Source organism: Vulpes vulpes, chromosome 5, assembly GCF_048418805.1.
Source record: "Vulpes vulpes isolate BD-2025 chromosome 5, VulVul3, whole genome shotgun sequence".
Classification (NCBI taxonomy): Eukaryota; Metazoa; Chordata; class Mammalia; order Carnivora; family Canidae; genus Vulpes; species Vulpes vulpes.
The window spans coordinates 99,779,480-99,792,913 of NC_132784.1; the positions used below are offsets into that span (position 1 = coordinate 99,779,480).

The 13,434-nt window shown below is 31.9% G+C and overlaps 1 protein-coding gene across 4 annotated transcripts in view; it reads left to right on the forward strand.

Annotated features, from left to right (window-relative positions):
• The window catches only part of BRINP3 (BMP/retinoic acid inducible neural specific 3), a 381,312-nt gene that overhangs the window by 314,419 nt on the left and 53,459 nt on the right, over positions 1 to 13,434 (forward strand). For all 4 annotated transcript variants that reach the window (XM_025991327.2, XM_025991328.2, XM_025991326.2 and 1 more), the window contains one exon: positions 2,103 to 2,325. In XM_025991327.2, the coding sequence (XP_025847112.1) occupies positions 2,103 to 2,325 (223 nt within the window). The remainder of the gene's footprint in view (positions 1 to 2,102; positions 2,326 to 13,434) is intronic.

A 13,434-nucleotide genomic window follows, 5' to 3' on the forward strand; every position in this document is an offset into this window, starting at 1 on the left:
CTTGTGGTAAATATCTAGACCATAAGTGTCCAAAAGACACCAGGACTCTGTGTTCATTTGCTCCAGAAGAAATGACAACTCCAATATTCAGAATATAATTTTCTATTAATTGCCAAAAAGTTTTATTTGTCAGCATTGATGAAAGAGTTTGGGTCGGAATATCAAAATAACCCTACTACATAAAATAAATATGAATTAATTGCTCTAAATATATATGTGTGTGTGTGTGTGTGTGTGTGTGTGTTAATGTAATACACTTTTCCCAAGTGAATGGCATCATTTAAGAAATGATAATTTGGAGGTTTTAAAATAGTGCATTAGACACACTGCCCACATCAAGAAATGGCTATTGACACACCTTGTCCAAATCCAGTTAAATAAAAATAGCTGCAACTGAACATTAGAAAAACAACTGTTTTTGCGTTGGATAACTAGCTAAAAGGTAATTTAAAGAAATGCTTATAACATCATAGAATTTTAAAGTGAAATAAGGTTATGATAATCCACAATGTTCTATTTCATTTTCAAAGGAGGAAATGAAGGCACAGAGAGGCTGAGGTTTAATGCATACCATGTACTTTTTGATGGGTAGTATAGTAACTAAAATATAATTTGCCACACTTGCCAAATAATACATCTTCAGCCACTGAAAACATCTTGTGGTGAGTTCCTGTGTTTGTGGGGAGGAACAATCAGCCATCTACTACAATGAAATGGGTGCAATATGATATTCTTAACACTGATATTTTAAAGAAATAGCAAAATGATACAAAGAGGGTTTTTTTTGTGTGTGGGTTTCTTTTTTACTCCTAGTTCATAATATTTGCTTTAGAAGAAAAGGAGAGATGGGAGGAAAGGCTATACTATCTCTTTTTATTGGTTTTTACTGTGATAAAATCATACAACATAAAATTGCCCATTTTATCTATACAATTCAGTGACATTAATTACATTAATGATGTTGTACAACCATCACTGCTATCTTTTTTTGAAAAAGTTTTCATCACCACAAACAGAAATTCTGTAGCTATAATCCAATAATGTTCCATATCCTCTTCCCTCACCCTTTGGTAAATTCTAATCTATTTTCTATCCCAATGAACTTGATTATTTTAGATATTTCATATAAGTGGACTCATACAATATTTGTCTTTTTGTTTTAGTTTGGCTTATTTCATTTACATATTTTCAAAGTTTATTCATGCTGCCACATATGTCAGAACTTCATTATATTTTTATGGGTCAATAATATTCATATATATCTATGTACACCATAATTAAGATATATATTCATTTGTGGATGGATAGTTGGTTTGTTTCCATCTTTTGGCTATTGTCTCAACTCTCTTGTGTTAAGATCATTAATAGACCTTTAAGTGATTGCTTATTTTAGTATAGCATCAAGTTTTGTTTCTACTGTTGGTTAATCAGACATTTAAAAAGAAAACAATTTCAGATACGGTAATGATCAGCACAAAAACAAAAGCCAGAATTAGAGCTTTAAATTCTTTTTAAATTTTTCTCTTTGGCATACACTTTGTTTTAAACTACTTTGTCTCTACAAGTTAGAATATGATTAGTTAAAGGAAATAACCAGAATGCATAGTTGAATATTATAATCTTCTATTTTAAAAGTTTTCTCTTTTTCTTTGAGCATTAATATATTCATTTAATAATAATTATATGTATTTTCTATGCTGAGTTAATGAAATTATTTCTTTCGTATGAAACACTTGGAAAGGATTATTAATACTAATGCCAAAAAAGAAAGCTGAATTAATGACTACTACTTGTGGGAGAAAGTTCATTCAAAAACCCTCAAAAGGAGAACATTGAAAAATTAAATTCAGCTTAAACTTTCTGGCCAAATACTTGTTTTAGTACAAATTATTTTCATTATCTTCTACCATGAAAGTTCTCCTTTAAGGGGAACAAAAAAGAAAACAATTCTAAAGCATCAAAAAAAAAATCCGATTTGCTTTTAATTTGTTGCACATAAAATAATAAATAGTATTTGTTTTTAATATTAACATATTAAATTTATTTTGGAAAAAGGGAAAATAGTTGGTTTATTAAAGTATTGAATTTTAACATTTTTCCAGATGAATTCAAGTTCTTTATGAAAAGGCTACCCATGAATTATTTCCTCAACACATCTACCATAATGCATTTGTGGACAATGGATTCTAATTTTCAGCGCCGCTATGAACAACTGGAGAACAGCATGAAGCAGCTATTCCTGAAGGCGCAGAAAATTGTACACAAGCTCTTTAGCCTTAGCAAGAGGTGTCATAAACAACCCCTCATCAGTTTGCCAAGACAAAGGTAAGACATTTATGCTAATATAGACAACTAAGGACATTGCTTTGATAGTGAGCTCTATTTATTTTCTGAATGCAGATGTGATAATATACATAGCATTATGTTATAATTTATATTATTAGAGATAATTTGAAAACATTTTCTCTTAGGTCTCAAAAATAATAAATTGCATTTTCCAAAATAGTAATCCAAATGAGAGCCCTGCATTAGGCTCCTTGCTCAATCCAGAGTTTGCTTGGGATTCTCTCTCTCCCTCTCTCTCAGCCCCTCCTCTCATTCACTCTTTCTCTCTTTCTCTCAAATATATAAATAAACCTTAAAAAAAGAGGAAAGTGTTTAGACAGAATCTAAAGATATATTTAAGGGGTGAGCGGAGAAATGAAAACTGGAGATGAGCAGGTAATGGGGTCCAATATATCATGAGAGCTACATTAATTTCTAGTAAACATAAATAAAATTTAAACATACAAATATGTCATAAAAATACAAGATTTGTAAGAAAAGTATGAAAATATGACACCATTCAATTGGATGCGTACAGAATAAATAAGCATGATAAAGATTAAAAAGAATAACATAAAGATGTATTATTTGGAACTAAATTTAATGGAAAATACATGGAACTAAATTTAATAAATTATAGAAATAAATATTTGCATTCTAAATTTTTAAACTAAATAAATCAAAGATCACCAGAGATTTTCTTGACTTTCTTTTTAAATTTAGCATAATTCTTATGTTTGTTATTAGTCATCACACACACACAAACAGACACACACACAGACTGCTTGCTACATAAACAATTTTATTGAATTTGAAATGTTTTCCATCTCTATTTTTTATAAGGAATATGAGATTTATTTGTTTTTCTTTTTTCAATTTAATAGAATAAAATGATATTAGGGAAAAATGACAACAAACTGTACTATAATCTTTTTATAGGATATAGTGAAAAAAAGAGGTTGGATATATGTGAGGTATGTTTTCAAAATTTTCTGAAAGAAGAAGTATGTGACTCACTTCCATTTGAGATTTTATTTTTTTGTCTCGCCTTTATGGAATTTTTTTCTCAGCTTTTTTTTTTTTTTTTTTTTTTTTTTTACTTCGTCCTACCCTTAGTATTGGTCTATTACTCTAAAATGTGAAAAAAAATAAGCAAAACCAAACAAAATGAGATTGACAAAATGAACCCTGACTAGTAAGATGATTTCTTGACACTTTCTCTATAATGACATATAGGTTGAAGTTTTTCCTTGTAATACATAGTGTAACTCATCCTTGAGATAAAGCAGGATACTCAGAGTAATCTCACCAAATTTACATTGTCACCACTGTTGCTCTCATGAATTCATATGAAGTTAAAATCCTCATTCTGACTTGAGTAAATTGTGAGGCCTGTGATATTCTGGCTTCTTTGAGGTAGTGAACTTTTTTGCTATTCTAAAACTTTTGAGGTAAGTAACAATGACATATTCATTTCATTAAAGGACAATAATTATAGTAATTATTTTAAAATATTCATACATAATTTCTACAAAATAATTCAGCTACACTATTTTGTGCTATTATATTTTATTCACAGAATGGCCAACGAAACTTAGAAATATCACATTTGGGATCCCTGGGTGGCGCAGCGGTTTGGCGCCTGCCTTTGGCCCAGGGCGCGATCCTGGAGATCCGGGATCGAATCCCACGTCAGGCTCCCGGTGCATGGAGCCTGCTTCTCCCTCTGCCTGTGTCTCGGCCTCTCTCTCTCTCTCACTGTGTTCCTATCATAAATAAATAAAAATTAAAAAAAAAAAAAAAAAAAAAGAAATATCACGTTTAAGGTATGTTGGTAAAAGTTTAACAACCAGCTTTCCTGGGTGGGGACCCTAATTTATAGCATTTTCCAATTCTTGTGATATGCAAAATTGGTTCTTCTGAGCCAGTATATACAGGCAGCAGCAAACCACTAAAAATTGATTAAAATATTTTTATAAAGTTATCTCTTTTTCATTAATAATGAAAGGTGAGATGATAAAAATCCCTTCTCTCATGTCACAGGGAAGAATAAGTTTAGGTCTATGTTATTCTTATCTAAGAACTGTGTCATGTAGCAGACTGTTGACCTCTTACTATGTCCTTACACGGTAGGAGGGGTGAGAAATCTCCTTGGAGTTTTGATTTTAAGAATACTAATCCCATTCACAAAGGCTCCATCCTCATGAACTGAGCACCTTCAAAGGGCCCACCTCCTAATACCATCATCTTTGGGGGTTAAGATTCCAACATGTGAATTTTGAGGGAACACAGCATTCAGACCACACCTGTCAAGGGCCAGTCTCTACCTATCAGTAAGACCTTAAGATGTGAGGGTGAGAAGGGTAGCTAACCATCTCTTTTGCAGACTTCCTGTCTATGGTAGATGACAATGAAGCTGGCTGTAGACCCAGTCTGGGACAGATAATTCAAGATCATTCAAACCCTTATTTTTTCTTGACCCCTAGATCCAGTGCATTTCTCTCTCTGAAGCTTTGTTATCCATCTTTTTTTATTTCTAGCTGAAAGATGATTTTTTCTGTCCCTTATGTGTCACCAAGTATTTACAACTCTAACACAGGCGAGAAAAACATAAATTTTAATATTTTCAAAGTGAAAATGAGAATGGTACTTATAACTGACATGCAAAAATAATGTGTAAAAATATTTTACCTCATATTTGTTTTCTCTTCAGTGTCTTTTCTTTTCACCCTACTTCCCTTTCTCCTTTGCTGAATATCTAGATATTTTTCTCTTAATCCTCTCTCTTTATTGACCCTCATTTCTTCCATATAACCCTTTTTTACTGAAATCTGTCTATATTTTTGTTATGCAGAGTGATTTGGTGCTCTTAGAAAATCAATTTACGACTTCTTGCTAATCTACAAAATGATGTGTCTGCACCTTTGACCAACTTTCTTTTCTAATGCATTAGAGGATTACATATAACAGATTTTTTCTTTTTTTTATTTTTTCATACTTTAAAACATATGAGATATCTGATTTATCCTTCCAGTAATTTTCTCTTATACCATCAACTAATTCAAATTGGTTTCTTTCACTTATAATAATAAGGGATATTTTTAGTGGATATAAAAGCAAATAAAAACCTGGATCCATTTTGAATATGTCCTGAAGGCAGTAAAAATGAAGTATAAAAATGTGATTTGCCTGTGCTAATAAATATCTTCTGTTTGCCATAAAGCTTATTCAAGATAGAGAAGTACCTTCAAAGGCTAGTACTATAAATATATTTGATTTTGGTTGTTTTGATAGTTAATTTTGTCAAAGCTCATGTGTTATTATGGTATCTTCCAATGCACTATTGTTGCACAATGTTGAGAAAGGCATTTTAAGAGAATATTGGCTCAGGGATGGGGACAACGGAAAAGCGAAAGTTGTTTCCAAGTCTTCATGGTGCACTACAAAACTAATAAAGAAAGTAATAAATATATAACATTAAAAGCAAAAGAATAAGGTAATATAGCCAATAAACATTGAGGCAAAATCACATTTTACTGGGCACAGGAACCAAATGGAAATATGTGAAGATAAATTGTAACTTCCTGATTTGTGAACAGTAGAATTATAGAAACAAAAATAATTTTAAGTCATTACAGGAAATTTTTATAAGTAATTTTCATGCATTCAATAAAAGCAATCAGAGATTACAATCCTTATCTTGTATTAAAATATGTAATCTTTCTTAAAATGTAATCTTTTATTAAAATATGTTTCTTTAATAATGAAGAGAGGCAAACTTTGGTTAGGTAAAATAATTTTATATATGATGTCACAGTATTTATTCCTAGACAGAATAGATTAAACATGCTTAGAAAAGACATTTATACATAAGAAGCATTTTTTAGACTACTGCCAGCTTGGACAAGAATAATTCTAGGATTATAGGTACTACACCCTGACTAAAAAAAGGAAGGGCTGGGGTGGAAGTGTATTTCATCTAGGTCACTTTAATGACCTTTATTTCAATCTTGAAAAGTCATAGTATTGGATGAGTTAAGAAAATCCTCTCTTGTCTGGAAGATATAGAGTTGAGTTCTCAAGACTCCTCCCATTTACTTTCTGCCATACTTGTGGCTATTTGAGCTCAAATTCCAGCCATGCAATACTCTACCCTCATCTCCTACTCCCCAGCTGAGAACCTGATTCATAGTTTCTTTTTAGCTGTGCTATATGCACAACAGTGTGAATACTATTCCCAAAAGCCTACATTTACTAAAAAAGTAAGATTTAATTACTTTATAGTAGACAAACAAAATTCTGTTTTAAAATGTTATTTAATCAAGTAAGTCTTTTCTCTATGTAGTTTTGCATGATATTTATCTTAAAATCTATTTCATAACCATTTACTTTTTCTGGTTACGATTTTTTTTGGATTTTGTTATCATATTCAATAATTAATTTGAACTAAGTTTTTGTAAATGTATATTTTCAAGTGTTATCTTGATGACTTCAAATATGTAATGAAAACTATGATTTTAAACTAGGCATTGGTAATGGTGATACAGAATTTAGAAAATTGGTTGGTTTCAAATTATCAATAAATTCTGTAATATATAAGGAATGGATCTGTAATGTAAATCCTTAAATTGGCCAATTGTTTGTAGTTGATTTTGGACTACAAAACTGTGACTGTAGGAATATCAACCATATCATTATAAAAATTAAAAATAGAAAATTTAGTGATGCACTACTTCTTGAGATAAAAATCCATGGCTAGTATGTTAAGAGAAACACCCATGTCCTTGCCATCTTTGCATTGGTTTTTGGAGAAAGAAAGTAACAATGATGTAAGAACACATTTTATCCAAATTCACTATTTCAATTACATTATTCATAGTGTACCAATGTACTGATTTGGACCACACCCCTCGCAGGTTAACAATGCTTAAAATAGGAGGAGAATCAGAATTAAAAGTCTGCAGGGAGCCTGATGTGAGATTCAATCCCAGGACCCTAGAATCAGGACCTGAGCCAAAGGCAGATGTTCAACCACCAAGCCACTCAAGTGCCCTGAAAAGCAAAATTGAGAGACAAAGTATTCTTACTTCCAAGTATAGTATGATATTCAGGTGACATGTACATAAAACATTCTACTGCTTTATATGCCCTCAGTGTAGCTTTTCTGTTATCTTAGTGGAAAATCCTCTAGCTTAAATCTTCTATAATGACTTTGACCAGCAGATGTCAAACTATTTGGTCCCAGGACTCCTTTCTAGTCTTAAAAATTATGGGAAAATGCAAAGAGCTTTTGTGTATGAGATATATATGCATATATATATATATATATATATATATATATATATATATATATACTTACTACAGTGAAATGAAATTATCAATTAAAAATTAAAACAAAATTTAAAATGTATTAATTAATACAATTAGAAAGAACAGTAAGTATGATCACTGCAGATTAATATATATAACATTTAAGTTTGAAAGATTTCTGCAGAATTGCTTAATATTTGGCTTAAGAGAAAATAGTTGAATTTTCATGACTGTGTATGCATCAGTTACAAATTATAATTTTGTAATCTCACATAGATTTATTAGAGAAGTGAGTATTATAATGGCCTTTTCAAATAATTGTGGATATTACTTTTTTGTACTGCACCAAAAATTCAGGAAGTGATAGATTTTAAAAAGTTATATGTAATGTAGAATCTAAAACCATGTGATTAACATTTTGACATCTCTTACATTAAATTATTTTGTCTGTCTTGAACTTTAAAATGGATCTTTAATCATGCATATGAAATCATGTGCCAGTCATTTGGAGAATACCGATGCACTTAGTTTTGAAGATCTTCCAAAATGTTGACAATGTAGCATTATAAAATAACAACAAAAAATCATTCCTTACTATCATCATTGGGTTCCTGAGGAAAACCTTTATTGGGAACTGTTAATCTCATTGTTGTGGTTACAGTTTTTCCAAATTTCTAATTTTCACTTGAAAACTGTACTTTTAACATTGATATTAAATATGCCAGTGGTTTGTCTAGAAGTGATAGGTTTGTTTATTTCAGTTTTGATAACAGATCTGCCAAGTATCCAAGCCTGAATAAACTAGTTTGTCTGTCAATTATTCTTTCAAGTAAAAATGATTTGCCATGAAAAAAGTGCTTACCTCAGCTTACAATGGAAACAATTGCACAGGTGTTTTGCCTCAAGGCAACCATTATAGTTCAGTGTGTAACACAAGTGCTTTATTCATATTCCCATTTTGTTCTGACATGTGGATTTGTACTGAAAATTGAGACACAATAAACTTTTTTTTACAGCTTCACCAAGAACATTTTTAACTGAAACTTACTTTCTTTTTGTTCTACAAGTATGTGGCAGAAAATAATATATGCCTACTAGTACAGCAGTTTGGTTCCAAGTCTTTGCTTTGTGCTAAGTCTCCAGCGGTAGTTTACCACCACTGCTTTTGGCATCAATGCAAATGTCAGCATAATGCAAAAGAAAAATAATGTCTTAGTATATCTATGAACATGTTATCACCTTGTATATCCGCTGATAGGATCTTGCTTCCAATTCCCCACTGCCCACTCACCCACACCAAGAGCTCTGGGGACCACTCCTATAATGCTGCCCTAGATCAATTTCAACTCCTCCTAAGGACCTGGAAGACAAATTGTGGGGCTTTTGATAGAGATTATTTGTCTTCTTCCTTTACTTCTCTTTACTTACTAACACAACCCCTGATTTTAGCAGAACTCTTGCTATACCACACCTCATGGGTTTTCTTGAACCTAGAATGGGTAATTCTAGTCAAACAGATGTAAGTGGAAGGAATTCATGAAGCTTCTGAATTGGATCCTTAAAGTAAGAAGAATATGTGCTATCTACCTTCTCTTCTTCCCCTGGCTAAAATTAAAATGTGATGGCTTGGAATGAAAAATCATGACATAAAGAAACGTGTTAAGGATAGTAAAATCCAATTTTTCTGAAGCTACCAAATCAGTTATGGATTGTTTATGTTTGTACTGGTATTGAGAAAGGAATAAAATTGCATTTTTTCTGAGCCAATATTTTCTGGCTTATGCTACTGCAGCCAAACTTGCATTCTAATAATAAAAGGACTTTACTGAATGGCCTCCAAGTCCTTCAATATTGCAGAATCTGTGATTTAATTAAAAATGGCATTTATATGATTAATACAAGGGACTTTTGCTGTGAAAAATTTTATATAAAACTGTAGGGGAAAGTCAGGATATTAATTTTCCTTACATTTCTGTTACAAAAGAATTTTGTATTTTTTGTGTGTGTTTCAGCCACCAAATGATGACTCACAAGCACATGCTAAGTAATAATGAAGTAGTATATTTAAATAGTCAATATTTGGATATCTTCAATGTGTGACTGAGAAATATAAAAGATATAAATAACAATTATAAATTACTCAGCACATGGAAAGTGCTTAAATAATTATTATTTAACTTTCCCCAAACAGAAAACACTATTTCTTTGGTGTTTATATTAATGACTTTTCTTCAAAATGTGCTTTCATGTGTTTCATAGTCAAAATAAAATTCATCATAAAGATAATAATATAAATGCTCTAAGAAACACATTTATTGTTACTTGTATAGAATAATACAAAGTAGCCTGGATTCTGATTCAAGGAATCCAAGGATATTAGTTTTCAAGGAGGGAAGTAAAAGTGGGGAAAAAGAGAGAGAGAAAGCTCCACCTTCTTGGTAGAGGGCCACTTCTACACAAATTTTAAAATTGGCAAATTTGTCTTTTCTCTCATGCCACTCCCTTTCCCTAAAATTTTTTCAAGTTTTTGTTTAAATTCCAGTTAGTTAACATACAGTATAATTCTAGTTTCAGGTGTAGAATCTAATGATTCATCACTTTCGTTTAATACCCAGTGCTGATCACAAGGAGTGCCTTCCTTAATGCCCATCCCTCATTTAGCCCACCACCCCCCCTTCCCCTCCAGCAACCCTCAGCTTTTCTCTACAGCCTCTTATGTTTTGCCTCCTTATCTTTTTTTTTCCTCTTCCTCTATGTTCATCTGTTTTCTTAAATTCCACATATGAATGAAATCATATGGTATTTGTCTTTCTCTGACTAGCTTATTTTGTTAAGCACAAAACACTCTAGCTCCACCCACGTCATTGCAAGTCAAACCACTTCCTTTTACTTAATTCTTGATGTAGCTTAAACTTCAGATCTCATGGCTCTAAAATGTACTTATATTTTCACTTTAACACCCCTACTTTGACCTTCAGCTCAGAAATCATTTCATGATCTTTCAGTTCATTAGATATGGACAAATGCTAGCTGAAAATAATTATTTTAAAACAAAGTTATATTTAGATATAAAGATTATTTGTACTTTTCAAATCAGTCATTTGCTAGCCATAACAGTACCCCAGGTGAACCACTTTAAGTAGAGTTAAAACAATTATTAAAATGAATATCTGTGAGATGACAGTGCTGGGCTTGCTCTTTTTCTGTCTTTCATGTATAAAAGGTTATGTGGAACGATCAAAGATCTTGTCACCTTGACATTTTGTTGAGAATATGCTGCCTACAACCCACAACTTTTGGAATGAGGTCCAAATTCAAGGCAAAGAGGCAGTTTTTCTACATAGCTGCTTTTGAAAATATTAACAAAATTAAAAATAACAAGGGTCTTGGCTCTTGGAAATTCTGTGGACATAAGTGAATGTGTGCATTAGTACATGTGTGAGAATAGTGCAAAATGACAGGTCGACAGTTCATTACATTTTAAGTAAAAATCTTCTACTTTTGTCTCATGTTGACTTTAAGTTAGTTTATTCTCTCATCTGAAAAGGAAGCCAAGAAACAAAGGACAGCGTCTTGAGTATGACATATATTCCAAAGAAGATTTATTCCTCTTTGTTTTTCATGGTGTTCACCTCGCAAATGTCATTTCAGTACCTCCTACTCTATTTTCTTGACATTACAACACTTTCTAAGAAAGATTAAGAATGTCATTCCCAAACACATTTTCCCCCTGGAAGCTCAGTGGAATTGCTGGCTAAAATAATCAGATTTTTGAACAGTAACAATGTAGACAGCTATATTGAGAGAGAACTTTTAACACTTAACACTAACGTGTTTGAAAGAAAGAGTCCTATCAGGAAAATCTTGGAAATAAAGTCGTATGATCTGTAATATCCAAGATGAAGAAGCCCCTTTGCTAGCACCACTTGCAGTAGTACCACTTTGTTCAAACAGAATCAGTTTCTTATTCAACGCCAACCACAGGTTAATGACACACAGAGGGGTTGAAGAGCTTTTCTATCAGTCCTCATTTTCTCTTCACTAACGAGTTGGTGATAGTCCTTCATGGGTTTCGCCAAAAAGCTTGCATCTTTTGAGACATTATTGTTTGTTTTCTTAAATAGATACATAAACACTTTTTTAAAAAATAAGCCACTGCTATGCAAATTTGGAGACTGTAATAATTTTAAATTCTACTTGGAAATCTACAATGTCTATATGCCTGTCAAATACTCTAAAATGTCCTACAATTAAAATAGATCTTTTTTTAAGATATTATTTATTTATTTGAGAGGGAAAGAAAGAGCGTGGGGAGGAGGAGGGGAGGAGGGAGAGATGAGCTGACTCCCTGCTGAACATGGAGCTCATGGAGGGGCTTGATTGCAGGACCATGAGATCCTGACCTGAGCCATATACAAGGGTTGTGCATTCAACCAACTGAGCCATGCAGAAGCCCCAAAATAGATTTGTTTAAACAAAGATTTTTCAGAACAAAAATTTTTTACCTCCTAAAATACTTGCTAAAGCCTGAAAGTATATAATTGGAAAAGACTGTACCATCATTTTTAATCCAATTCTTACAGATTATAGAGCTGCCTTCAGTTGCTATTTACTTACTTCAATCACCATTAAATATTTGACAATTACCTTGAACTTAAAATGATTTTAGATTTTTGTTTTCTCAACTTCTCAGATGTATTCTGGGTACCAGGTGGCAGTTTCTGGCAAATAATCATTTTAAATACTTTCTCAGAAAGACTTAGAAGTTATACTATGTCACCTCTATACAGGTATAATTTGAAATGGCCCTACAAGTTAAATCCTAATTCATTTACTAAAATACTTTTGTCACATTTCTTTTTTAAAAGAAAAAGAGCTCTGAGATTTTAATCCCAATATTTTGCATGAAGTGGAGAGTGCCATTAAATGCAACCTTTCCTGTGGTGGTGAATTGTTATATAAATTATATCTCAGAGAGAAAAATGTAATGGAAAATGAGAGAATAAGCTGATTATTTGTTGATATCATATTAACCGTCAGTGGTTTGTACATGAGCCACAAACTGAGAATACAGATCCCAAGACACTAATATTTTTATAAATCTTATAATTTTCTTGACAATCAAACTTAGAATGGATGTACTTTCAGTTTTTAAATATATTTAAATCAGGGCTGAAAATCAGTCTCATTTCTATTTGAGTCACTTCTAAGCAATTTTACTTATTATGGAAAAATGGATACTTACATGTTTACTTACCAAAATAAATAGGAAGCTGAACATCATCCACCTTTGGGACAGTGTGGTGGTTTTATTATCTCAAAGCAGAAACCTGTCTTATAAATCAGAATTATTATGTTATCCATGAGCCTTTCTCCCTGAATATTACGCCTTTAAAATGTTAGAACCAGGGGTAAACACCGTGATGTATGGGTGATCTAACTTAGAGTAGCATAGAATTTTCAAATCTCTTTTTTTTATAAAGAATAATACAGTATATACATAAAAGAGGAATAACTCAAAGCGGCTTTTTTTCATATTACATGAAAGTCTTATGTCAGTTTTCATACAAATGACATTAGAAGCTTCAATGTGTGTAGACAGAATTGGTTATGTTAAAGCTGTCGCTTGTAAATATGTAGGTAAGATAGTATTTGTCTTACACTCTTTTCTACTTTACATGAGGGACCTCATAGAAAATAATTTGATGCTTATTAGATTAAACTAAATACTAAACTATTTACTAAAGAGTAAAGATCAAGTACATCTTACAAATATTGTCTTGTTCCAATCAAACGTGC